The sequence below is a fragment of the Alexandromys fortis genome, unplaced genomic scaffold, assembly GCF_014885135.2.
Source record: "Alexandromys fortis isolate MF-2015 unplaced genomic scaffold, M_Fortis_MF-2015_v1.1 scaffold_75, whole genome shotgun sequence".
In the NCBI taxonomy this organism is placed as follows: domain Eukaryota; kingdom Metazoa; phylum Chordata; class Mammalia; order Rodentia; family Cricetidae; genus Alexandromys; species Alexandromys fortis.
This window is the reverse complement of record NW_026067956.1, coordinates 8,165,763-8,178,658: the sequence shown is the minus strand read 5'-3', so window position 1 is coordinate 8,178,658 and position 12,896 is coordinate 8,165,763. Positions and strand designations below refer to the sequence as shown.

Here is a 12,896-nt window from a genome sequence, read left to right as displayed (position 1 = left end):
GCGCCGCTCATTTGAATCCTACCGCCCGGTACCAGGCGCCCACTCCGCGCACGCGCAGAAGACTCTCGCGAGAGCGGAGATCTCGCACCGGAGCCCCAGCCAGCCCCGGAGGAAACTCGGGCGCGCGTGCGTCCTCGCTTCGGTCAGTGTCTGAGAACTCGGAGGTGAGAGCGTCTAAGTGAGTTCGAGGGTCAGGCGGGTTCTTTGGGGGGCCATCGTCCCCCGCCGTGTGGTCGGCACCGGTGCCCCACTTCCGGTGAGGGGCAGAGCGTGCCCTGGCATCGGCCCGGTCCCCTGTCCGCCACTTCCGGTGAGGGGCAGAGCGTGTCCTGGCATCGGCCCGGTCCCCTGTCCGCCACTTCCGGTGAAGGGCAGAGCGTGCCCTGGCGTGGGCGCGGGACGTGGGAGGTAGCGCGGCACGCACGCTGCTCGCTTCCCGGCTCCGGATCTCAGCGACCCCGGCTTCCGTGTCCTTTCCTCAGGAGGCGCCATGTTCCTCACCGCCTCCCTCCTCCGCGGCCGCATTCCGGGCCGGCAGTGGATTGGAAAGCACCGGCGGCCACGGAACGTGTCTTCCCAGATGAAGGCGAACATGCTGCGTCGCCTGGAGGTGGAGGCCGAGAACCACTACTGGCTGAGCATGCCCTACATGACGGCGGAGCAGGAGTTCGGCCACGCCGCGCAGCGCCGGGCGCTGGCGTTCGAGGCCATCAAGGCGGCCGCCACTTCCAGATTCCCCGAGCATAGATACGTCGCCGACCAGCTGGGCCATCTCAACGTCACCAAGAAATGGTCCTGACCCGGAGTCATCACCTTTGCGCTCATGGAGACGAGACTGTTGTGTACTTTGCTGGTCCCGGAGCTGAAGGAAAATGTAATTTATGTAACCTTCGACCAGAATATTATTAAAGCAAACGTGATTAATAGTTGTTTCCTCTAGGATATTTGGGACTCTCCCTAAGCACTGGCTCACGCCTGTGACCCTTACACTTAGGAGGAAGAGGGAGAGAAATCTCTGCTGGTGTGCTCAGACCCAGCCTCAGAAAGCCAAGGAAAGAATATTTGGGGCTCTAACTTGCTACTGTGCGTAATTTCTGATCGATTGTCAGTTGTGGTTTGTTTGTTTCCTGACCTCAAATTTGCGGTAGCCTTGCCTGTCTCCAGGTGCTGGAATGAAAGGCATTGGCTCCCTGCCCCACTGTAAAATGTGGCGTTTTTTTTGGAGCTGGGTCTCCCTGTGTATTGAACTCACAAGATGCACTGGCCTCCGCCTCCTAACGCTGGGATTAGCGGCGCCCCTTCGCACCTTGAGCCTTTTTTTTTTTAAATGCTGTTATAAGACTAACCTGACGAGTCTAATCTGAGACACTTGTCTAGGACTTTGCTGTACGAGTTTTGTTAGTTTCTGTCTAGAGCAGCACCTATGTGTGGGGAGCAACTCCGTCGGTTGGGTGATGGGATATGTTGAATGACCATGTCACAGGAGTCACCTAAGACTATCAAAAAACAGACATTTAAGATTCACAACAGTAGCAAAATTACAGCTATAAATGTGCAATGAAAAGATTTTATGGTTGGGGTCACCACACCATGAGGAACTGTATTAAAGGGTCACAGCATTAGGAAGTTTGAGGACCACTGGTCTATAGAGTGTTTACTCCCCAGCACAGTAAGCTGGGTATGGTGGAGCATACCTGGAATCTCAGCATTCTGGAGGTGGAGGCAGATCAGAAGGACAAGGTCATAGCCCACTGTGGAGCAAGGTTGAGGCCAGCCTGAGATACGTGAGACCATTTCGCAAAAGAAAGGGGTATTTTCTTTCAGGATTTGAGCACCATGGGTGGAAGTGTGAAGTGAAAAACGTTTATTAAGGCAGTGGTGGCGCACGCCTTTAATCCCAGCACTTGGGAGGCAGAGGCCAGACTGGTCTACAGAGTGAGTTCCAGGACAGGCAAAGCTACACACAGAGAAACTCTATCTTTAAAAACAAAAACTAACAACAATGTTTATTAAAACTGTTAACAGGAAAGTTTCTGGTTTTTCTTGAGCATATCTCCTATGTTGCCCATGCTGGCCTGGAACTCCTGTCCATACTAAATGGAGACAGACTGAGTACAAGATTTTTTGTTTTGTCAAAACAAAAACCCACACGGCTTTTTTTGAACTATGTCTTACCATGCTGCTCAGGTTGTTGAACCTCTGGACTAAATTGATCCTGACTCAGGCTCCCGGGTAGCTCGCTGGGTCTACAACGCACAGCAACTTAGGGTTCTTTTTTTTCCCCCATGATAGGATCTCACAGTGTAGTCCTGGTGGGCCTGGAACTTGATATGAACACCAGGCTGGCCTGAAACTTAGATGTTCCCTATCTCTGCCTCCTGAGTGCTGGGAGCAGAGGTATGGACTACCATGCCCAGTCCTCCTTTTTAATCTTTTTTTTCTTGAATTGGAGATTTCATAGACAGTTACCAAAAAAGAAAGTAAGTACAAGTCCATTCTAACTACTACCCAATGTCTCTCAATGGTAACACCTTTTTCTCTAACATATCAAAACCTAGAAATTGTCCAGTAGTGGTGGTGGCAGCATGGACTTTGATACCCACACTCGGGAGGCAGAGGCAGGCGGATCTCTGTGAATTCAACCTGGTTTACAAAGAGAAAGCCTGTCTTAAACAACCAAAACAAACAGAAACCAAAACCTAGAAATTGATATTAGTATGATCTGTAGAACCTGGGTAGACTTCATTAGTGTATATGCATGCGCGTTTGTGTGTGTTCAGGTCTCTGCAGTTGTCTGTCACCATGGTTCCATCACTGCAGGGTCTTTCATGCTCCTTGTAACAACCTCTGACTCCCCCACAACTGTTCATCTCTATATTTTCGTTCTTTGAAGAAGGGTCTGTAAGTAGAATGATTTATATTGTCTTTTTTTCGTGACTGTAGTGTGTGGAACAGTCTTAAGGTGGCAGTAACCCTCTGTGTACTGACACTGCCAAAATGCTACCCTGCAGTCACAGAAAACAGTAGTGAATTTGTTCCCTTCTGTACTGTTTGTGGTAGCAAAGCAAGTTAATGAAAGGATAATTCAGGTCTACAGTCCAGAGACTGCTGCTTTTGACACTCTGGTTTACATCTTCCCAGCGACCCACAGATGCTTAGTCACTGTTCATATAGAGGGAATTATACTAGTGTTTCAGAAATGCTGAGTCAAGTCTGCACTTGGGACTGTTTAGGCCTCTTTGCTTATAATCCACCTTCTCTCTGTAATTTGGCCATTACAGTTTTTTATAAGTTTGCAGGAAAGTTTGTGATTCACGAGACAAAGTGAAAACTATGAATGCTTCCCTTCATCCTTTTGCTTCCTATTTCCCTTTCCTCAACAGCAAATGAGTCAACTACCTTTTCTTCTAGATCTCATGGACATAAACAAAACTAGTACACTTAATACGTGATCCATACATCTACTCTTAACACGTAGTGAGCACTTCTAAACATGTAGCAAAACTAGACATTTAAGCAGAGGGCTGAGAGGTAATCACTACACTCACAGGGCAGGGTAATACACACATGAAGCAACAGTTCTAATACACAGATTTTAGAAGGAATCGTTCCACTTCCTTACAGTGGCATTTCATTTGTATTTTAATAAATAAAGCTTGTCTGAGGATCAGAAAAGTAAAACAGCCACACTGGCTAGCCTTACAGACCAGGCAGCAATGATACACACTTTTAATCCCAGCAGCCACACTAGTTTGCTATAGGAACCAGGCAGTAGTGGCGCACAACATTAATCCCAGCCCTATAGAGGAATATAAGACAGGAGACAGCTCTCAGTCCCAGTCTCGTTCTGAGCTGCAGTTTCCTGGAGGCAGGATCATTTTCGGACTGAGGTCAAGGTAAGAGCCAGTGGCTGACTGCTTTTCTGGTCTTCAGGTTGAACCCCAATATCTGTGAGTTTTTATAATCATGCTACACTTCCTACTTTCTACCCTCCTCCAACCTGTGAGATAAAACTCTGGCATGAATGAGTCCAAGTGATGTGAACATCACATTACAAACTTTCCAGCTCTCTAGATTATTAAACTTGATAGTGCTGCTGATGAAACCTGGGGTGTCACATGTTATACAGGGGCTCTGCCAACTGAGCTCCATACCCTGCCTGAAAAGTAGGGGATTTTGTTGGCCTTGGTGGATGCCTTTGATCAGCATTCAGGAGGCATAGCAGATGACAGTTCCAGACCAGTCTGGTCTACATAGCTCCAACCCAGACAGGGCTACATAGTGAGACCCTCTCAAAACAACAAAAATGGAGCCGGGCGGTGGTGGCACATGCCTTTAATCCCAGCACTCGGGAGGCAGAGGCAGGCAGAGCTCTGTGAGTTCGAGACCAGCCTGGTCTACAAGAGCTAGTTCCAGGACAGGCTCCAAAACCACAGAGAAACCCTGTCTCGAAAAACCAAAAAAAAAACAACAACAACAAAAATGGGCAGTGGGTGTGGTCCACAGGATGTGTGAGGACAACTCACACAGATTCAAGTCAATAGAAACTTTATTAGCCAGTCGGTCACTACACTGGGTGTTTGTCACTTGAGTCCTCGAAAACACACCTGGGTTGACATATTTCCCATAACAAGAACAGTTAGCCAGAAGCAGAACTACAGAAGAAGAAAAAAAAGGGTAGGAGACATTTAGAGACTTGCCCAGAACTCTGGACTTTGATGGATTAGGTTTTGTTTTCATTTTTGGCAGGTGTTGCTGCTTCTGTCCATGTCCATTATGCGGTGTTGGGGAATATTTTCAGGTGTATGACTTTTGTTTCCACTGTATTTGTTTAACTCAAGCTGTGTTACTATGCCTGTCTAAAACACCTGATGGTCCTAAAAAAATGTACAGCCAATAGTGAGTGAGGCAGGAGCAAGGACAGGCGGGGCTAGCAGGTAGAGAGTATAACTAGGAGGAAATCTGGGAGGAACAAGAGCTCGTGGCAAGAGAACAAGGAGAGGAGGACATAAGGGACCAGTCACCCAGCAGCCATGGGCGTGAGAGTGAAAGGAAGATTTACAGAAGAGAAAGATAAAAGCTCACAGGCAAAAGGTAGATGGGATAATTTAAGAAAAGCTGGCTAGAAACAAAACAAGCTAAGGCTGGGTCATTATAACTAAGAATAAGTGTGTTTACTTATTCTTACACTTCCTACTTTCTACCCGCAAAAAGCCAAAATAGGGGCTGGTGAGATGGCTCAGGGTTAAGAGCACTTGACTGCTCCTCCAGAGGACCCAGGTTCAGTTCTCAGCACCCACATGGCAGCCTGCAGCTGTCTGTCACTCCAGATTCAAGAGAATCTGACATCATTATACCAATGCACATGAAATAAAGTTAAAGTTTTTAAAAAAGCCAAAATAAAACATCACACTACAATGGTTTATGTTGTGCTAAGATCTGGGACTTGTTACAGGTTCATGTAACCCAGACTGACTTACAAATTATCTTCCCCCAGTGCTGAGATTATATGGAAAGTGAGTTTTTCAAACTACTTCCAGCACACATCTACATCCCCACACTTTGAAAGGACAGCATGATACAGGCAGCACATTCATTTGAAAAGATTGAAGTTGATTGCAGCACTCAGAAGGCAGAAGCAGGTGATCTGAGTTCGAGGCCAGTCTGGTCTACAGCGAGTTCCAGGATTGCCAGGACTACACAGAGAAATCCTGTCTCAAAAAGCCAAAAAAGAAAAAGGGATGGATTGCAGGTATAGTTCAGAAGTAGTGTTTGCTTCCTTACCAAGTTCTAGACCCAGAATAGGAAAAAAAACAAAAGCCAAAAAGGCAGAGCCAAAGCTAGGTCACTCTACATCCAGGTTCACTTGGAGTTGATCAATCTTCCAAATCCATGGCCATTACTACCAGTGGCCAATGAAGTCAGACTTAAGCTAACATTGTGTGTGTTTGAGACAGCCCTTTGTTACAGTTCAGAATGAATTTGAGCAATCCCGCCTCAACCTCCGAGTGCTGGGATTACAGGTGTGAGCTGCCACAAGTGGCAACGAGCCATTTCTTTGTGCCAGACATCTTCAGAGCCCACGCAGTCTTCAATTCTCTCACTGGCACCGGGCGATGGTGGCGCACGCCTTTAATCCCAGCACTTGGGAGGCAGAGGCAGGCGGATCTCTGTGAGTTCGAGACCAGCCTGGTCTATAGAGCGAGTTCCAGGACAGGCTCCAAAGCTACAGAGAAACCCTGTCTCGAAAAACAAAAAAAAAAAAAAAAAAAAAAAAAAAAAATTCTCTCACTGGCTACTACCATCTAACCATCTTAGCCCTCTCTTTGCCAGAGAACCCCGGTCCTTAAAGGTGCCCACGTCTATACCCACTGACTAGAAGACAGCTGCTTGAGCCATTTCCACCACTCGCCCTGTGCAGCTCAATAGATGGCGAAGGAACTTATAAATACTGCCGTTGGGCCATCATGTGTGAAGGTTCCTGAAAACTTTTATTTTCACTTCATCTTCAAGGTCTTTCCCATGTATATACTTCAATGCTTTTGTGTTTTGTTTTGTTGGACAGGGTCTCTGTAGGTAGTCCTGTACTGGAACTATGTAGACTAGGCTGGCCTCAAACTCAGGTATCCTCCTCTATCTACCTCCAGAAGCTAGAATTAAAAGCTTATTCAACTACACCCACACCCAGGGATGCCCCAACTTTTCTATCTAGTTATAGGAAACCTTTACATGGTTTCATGGTGTCTCTGTAAGTGCAATGTAAGACATTGAGTGCCTTGTAAAAAGCCCTCCAAACAACTCGCTTTCTCTGCACATTCCTGTGTACATTCCTAAGGGCATTCATCCAGAGGTTACATCTCAGACCTCCATCTAATCAGTGCTACTTCCCAAGTCTTCATGTAAAGTCAGCGTTTTCCTTTGATTACTAGCATGACAGCTTAGCTGATTTCTTGGAATAGTTTTAAATTTTATTATATTCATGTGTGCGCGCATGCACATGCGCTGGCTACTAAGCACACTGGCTTCCTGGAACTAAACCCAGGACTTCAGGTTGGAGGCAACTGCCTTTACCCGCAGAGCTATCGCACTGGCCCAGTAGATTTAAAATAAGTACAAGTCCTATAGAATCTTTGTGCATGAAATATGTGTATGAAAGAGGCAGACCACCCTCAAATGGTCTAGCATCCAACAGTTTTCTCATCATTGATGTGGACTATCTATGGGAAATTTTTTGGTTTAAAACCCAATGTAGGCATATGGTAGGAAAGTGTAAGACATACATGGAAGCAGCCGCTATCTATTCCAGGCTCTGGAAGCAGCCCTCCTGAGGCTTGGCTATACATGTCCTTAGACACTCCACTGCACGTGCAAACAAAAGTGGACTCAGACACAGGGCACTTCAGTCTTCTCTTGCTTCAAACAGTACTGTAATGGACACTCTTTTCCTTGTAGGGTAGAGCATGAATACAGTCTCCCATACCACAAACGATCCAGCTGGGTTTCCTACATTAGGGGAAATTGCAGGTCAGCACATTCTCGGTGCAACAGATAAGCCTTGCCCTGGGAAACCATTTTTGTGATCATGGTAAATCCACTGCCAGACAAATATACGTAATTATTCTTACACCAAATACAACTCCTGAAGGGAAATGAGTCAGACTGTGAGCACCTGAAACCTCAATGACCACTGCCAAACCTACAGTCTCCTGAGACTAAGGCCACAGAAACACAACACTTTGACCCTTTTAGAAGGTATTTTTAATTGTGTATGTGTATGCTTGTATGTAGATATATGCATGGGAGTACAGGTGTCTGCCAAGGTCAGTTGTTGGATTCCCCAAAGCTGGAATCAGTCACCATTATAGGTGCTGGGAACTGAATTCTGGTCCCCTGGAAAAGCAGTATGTGCTCTTAGCCACGGAGCTCTTTCTCTAGCTCCTGGTTAATCTGGGACACCATGAAAAGACCAAACCTAAGAATAATAAGGGTAGAAGGAGAAGAACTCCAGCTCAAAGGCACAGGAAACATGTTCAACAAAATCATAGAAGAAAACTTTCCCAACCTAAAGAAGAATATCCCTATGAAGGTATAAGAAGCTTACAGAACACCAAACAGACTGGATCAAAAAAAAATCCCTTCACCATATAATAATCAAAATACAAAACATACATAATAAAGAAAGAATATTAAGAGCTGCAAAGTAAAAAAAAAAAAAGCCAAGTAACATAAAAAGGTGAAACTATCAGAATTACACCCGACTTTTCAATGGAAACCATTAAAGTCAGAAGGTCCTGGACAGATGTGCTGCAGACACTAAGAGACCACGGATGCAAGCACAGACTACTATACCCAGCAAAGCTTTCAATCACCATCAATGGAGAAAACAAGATATTCCATGACAAAAACAGATTTAAACAATACATATCCACAAACCCAGCCCTACAGAAAGTACTAGAAGGAAAACCCCAACCCAAGGAAGCCAACTGCACCCACAAAACACAGGCAATGATAACCTCCCCCACCAGCATAACCCAAAGGGAAACACACAAACACTCCTACCAAAAAATAACTGGAAGTAACAACCACTGGTCATTAATATTGTTTAATATCAATGGACTCAATTCACTTATAAAAATACACAGACTAAGAGAATGGATACAAAAACAGAATCCAGCTTTCTGTTGTATATAAGAAATACATCTCAACTTCAAAGACAAACACTACCTCAGAGTAAAGGGTTGGGAATAGGTTTTTCAATCAAATGGACCTAAGAAACAAGCGGGAGTAGCTATCCTAATATCTAACAAAATTGATTTTAAACTAAAATCAATCAGAAGAGATGGAGAAGACAGTTTATACTGATAACAGGAACAATCCATCAAAATGTAGGCTCAATCCAGAACATCTATGCCTCTATTACAAGAGCATCCACATATGTACAAGAAACATTATTAGAACTTAAATCACATATCAAACCCCACACAATGATAGTCGGAGACTTCAACACTCCACTCTCGACAATGGACAGGTCAACCAGACAGAAACTTAACAGAGAAATAAGAGAAGTAAAAGATGTTATGAATCAAATGGACTTAACAGACATCTATAGAACATTCCACCCAAACACAAAAGAATATACCTTCTTCTCAGCACCTCATGGAACCTTCTCAAAAATTGATCACATCGTCAGAAACAGAGCAAACATCCACAGATACAAAACAAAATTGGAATAACCCGTGTCTTATCAGATCACCATGGATTAAAGTTAGAATGTAACAGCAATACTACTCTCAGAAAGCCTACAAACCCATGGAAATTGAACATGAAGTACTGAACCCTGGGTCAAGGAAGAAATAAAGAAATTAAAGACTTTCTTGAATTCAAAAAATGAAGGCACAACGTATCCAAACCTATGGGTCACTATGAAAGCAGTGCTAAGAGGAAAGTTCATAGCACTAAGTGCTCACATAAAGAAAAGAGAAAGACCACATTAGTGACTTAACAGCACACCTGAAAGCTCTGTATCTCTTCAACAGAGTTCTTGAAGTTTTGGCTATAGCAATAAGACAACAAAAGGAGATCAAGGGGATTCGAATTGGAAATGAAGTAAGTCAAACTTTCATTATTTGCAGATGATATGATAGTATATGTAAGTGACCCCAAAAACTCTACCGGAGAACTCTTACAGCTGATAAATACCTTCAGTGATTTGGGAGGATACAGGATCAACTAAAAAAAAAAAAATTAGTAGCTCTCTGTAGCCCTCCTATCCACAAATGATAAAGAAGCTGAGAGGAAAATCAGAGCAGCATCACCTTCACAGCAGCCACAAATAAAATATCTTGGGGTAACACTAACTAAAGAAGTGAAAGACCTATTTGACAAGAATTTTAGTCTTTGAAGAAAGACACTGAAGAAGATACTGAAAATGGAAGGATCTCCCACGCTCTTGGATAGGTAGGATCAATATAGTAAAAATGGCAATCCTACCAAAAGTGATCTATAGATTCAATACAATCCCCATCAAAATCCCAACAAAATTCTTCACAGATCTTGAAAGAATAATCAAATTCATATGAAAACAAAAAAAAAAAAAAACAGGATAGCCAAAACAATCCTGTGCAATAAAGAAACTTCCGGGGGCATCCCTGACATCAAGCTCTATTACAGAGCTGCAGTAATGAAAACAGCTTGGTACTGGATAAAAACAGAGGGTAATCAATGGAATTGAATCGAAGACCCAGATATTAATTATGAACACCTGATTTTTGATAAAGAAGCTAAAATTATACAATGGAAAAAAGTATCTTCAACAAATGATGAAGGCATAACTGGATGTCAATATGTAGAAGAATGCAAACAGATCCGTATCTATCCCCATGCACAAAACTCAAGTCCAAATGGAATAAAGACCTCAACATAAATCTGACCACACTAAACCTGATATAAGAGAAAGTGAGAAGTAGTCTTCAAACATGGGCACAGGAGACCACTTCCTAAATATAACACCAGTAGCACAGATACTGAGAGCAACAATAAATTAATGGGACCTCCTGAAACTGAGAAGCTTCTGTAAAGCAAAAGACACAGTAAGACAAAAAGGCAACCTACTGAAGGGGAAAAGATATTCCCCACCCCACATCAAAGGACTGATCTCCAAAATATATAAATTACTCAAGAAATTAGACATTCTTCTTTTTTTTTTTTTTTTTTTTTTTTTGGTTTTTCAAGACAGGCTTTGGAGCCTGTCCTGGAACTTTTTTCTGTAGACCAGGCTGGTCTCGAACTCACAGAGATCCGCCTGCCTCTGCCTCCCGAGTGCTGGGATTAAAGGTGTGCGCCACCATCGCCCGGCTTAGACATTAAAATTCTAAATAACCCAATTAAAAATGGGGTACAGATTAAACAGAGAATTCTCAACAGAAGAATCTCAAATGGCCAAAAGATACTTAAGAAAATGTTTAACATCTTTAGCCATCAGGGAAATGCAAATCAAAACAACTCTGAGATACCATCTTACACCTGTCAGAATGGCTAAGATCAAAAACATCAATGATAACCTATGCCGGAGAGGATGTGGAGTAAGGGGAACACTCATCCATTGCTGGTGGAAACACAATCTTGTGCAACCACTTTGGAAATCAGTATGGCAGTTTCTCAGACAATTGGGAATCAACTGACCTCAGGACCCAGCAATACCACTCTTGGGCATATTCTCAAAAGATGCTCAATCATACTACAAAGACACATGTTTACCTATGTTCACGGCAGTACTATTTGTAATAGCCAGGACCTGGAAACAACCTAGATGCTCCTCAACTGAAGAATGGATAAAGAAAATGTGGCACATTTAAACATTACTACTCAGCGGTAAAAAAACAATGACATCTTGAATTTTGCAGGCAAATGGATGGAATTAGAAAACACTATCCTGAGACAACCCAGACCCCAAAAGATGAATATGGTATGTATTCACTCACAGTGGATACTAGCTATAAACAAAGGATATTGAGCTTATAGTTCACGATTCTAGAGAAGCTAATACGGTGAACCCACAGAAAAACATATAAAGATCCACCTGGAAACTGGAGACAGATAAGACCACCTGACAAAATTAGGAGCATGTGGGTGGTGGGAGAAGGAAGGGTAGAAAGGGAAGAGAAGGGGAGGGATGAGAACTTGAGGAAATGGGATAGTCGAGATGGAGGAAGGATAGAGAGAAAAGAAAGTGTTATCTTTATTGAGGGAGTCATTATGGGGTTAGCAGAAACCTGGTCTAGAGAAATTCCCAGGAATCCACAAGGATGACAAGCTAAGACCCTAAGCAACAGAGGGGACCTAATCTTGACTTGCCCTGTAGTCAGACTGATGAATATCTTAAATATCATCATAGAACCTTCATCCAGCAACTGATGGAACTAGAGGCAGAGACCCGCATTGGAGCACTGGACTGAGCTCCCAAAGTCCAGTTGAAGAATGGGAAGAATGAGAATATAAGCAAAGATGTCAAGACCATGATGGGTTCACCCACTGAAACAGTCTAATGGGAGTTTACCAACTCCAGCCACACTGGGAAGGAACAAGCATAGGACCAAGCTAGTCCCTCTGAATGTGATTGACAGTTGCATGGCTGGGGCAGACTGAGGGGCCACCAGGAGTGGCACCAGGATTTATCCCTACTGCATGTATTGGCTTTTTGGGAACCTAATCTCTTTGGATGGATACCTTGCTCAGCCTAGATATAATAGGGAGGGCCTTGGACCTTCCACAAAGCAATGTGACTTACCCTCTCTGAGAATTGGATGGGGGTGGGGTAGGAGGGTCTGTGAAGGGAAGCGGGGAGGGGAGTGGAACTTGGATTGGTATTTTTAAAAATCTAATAAATTATATAAAAAAAAGAATTTAGAGTTGATTGGAGTCACACAACCAGCATGGCAAAATAGAAACTATGGTAACCAAGGTTACTTGTGATGGAAGCCAGGCAGCTCAGGGGTAAAGGTGATGGAGTTTAAATGCAGCCTGGAGTGGATCCCTGAGCAGAAGTAACACTCAGAAGCTTTATAGTTGGTTCAGTGCTTAGAAGTGCTTCCCACTCTCCAGAGGAATGTTGAGTGACTCACAACTGCCTTTAACTCTAGCTCCACAAAATCCAGGGCACCACTAGTCCCTTTCTCCCCCCCCCCCACACAAAAATACACCTTAACACAAACAAACAAAAACACCCTATAAGATGGGAGTCATGGACAAAAGGTCAAAGAGTTAACATCATGGAACTGTTGAATACCCATAAAATCCTGTGGCTTCAAAGAGCTATTAGTTGCTATCCTTGTGGATTTTGGAACACCACCTAATGGTGCTGTTCTGTTGTTTAGAGACAGAGTTTCAACTATGCATCC

At 43.8% G+C, this 12,896-nt stretch overlaps 1 protein-coding gene across 3 annotated transcripts; it reads left to right on the top strand.

Annotated features, from left to right (window-relative positions):
- The first annotated feature begins 50 nt into the window (after positions 1–50).
- Positions 51–926, top strand: Mrpl57 (mitochondrial ribosomal protein L57). 3 transcript variants are annotated; one of them, XM_050152180.1, is made up of 2 exons: positions 51–142; positions 483–926. In XM_050152180.1, the coding sequence occupies exon 2, from the start codon at positions 491–493 to the stop codon at positions 797–799; it is 309 nt and encodes a 102-aa protein (XP_050008137.1). In that variant the 5' UTR covers positions 51–142; positions 483–490; the 3' UTR covers positions 800–926. The 3 variants fall into 3 exon arrangements, with proteins under 3 accessions (XP_050008137.1, XP_050008135.1, XP_050008136.1); XM_050152178.1 differs by having other exon boundaries at positions 63–164; XM_050152179.1 differs by having other exon boundaries at positions 68–178.
- The last annotated feature ends 11,970 nt before the right edge of the window (positions 927–12,896 follow it).

Coding starts and splice junctions, on each gene's coding strand:
- Mrpl57 (XM_050152180.1), top strand. CDS start 491: ATGTTCCTCACCGCCTCCCTCCTCCGCGGCCGCATTCCGGGCCGGCAG.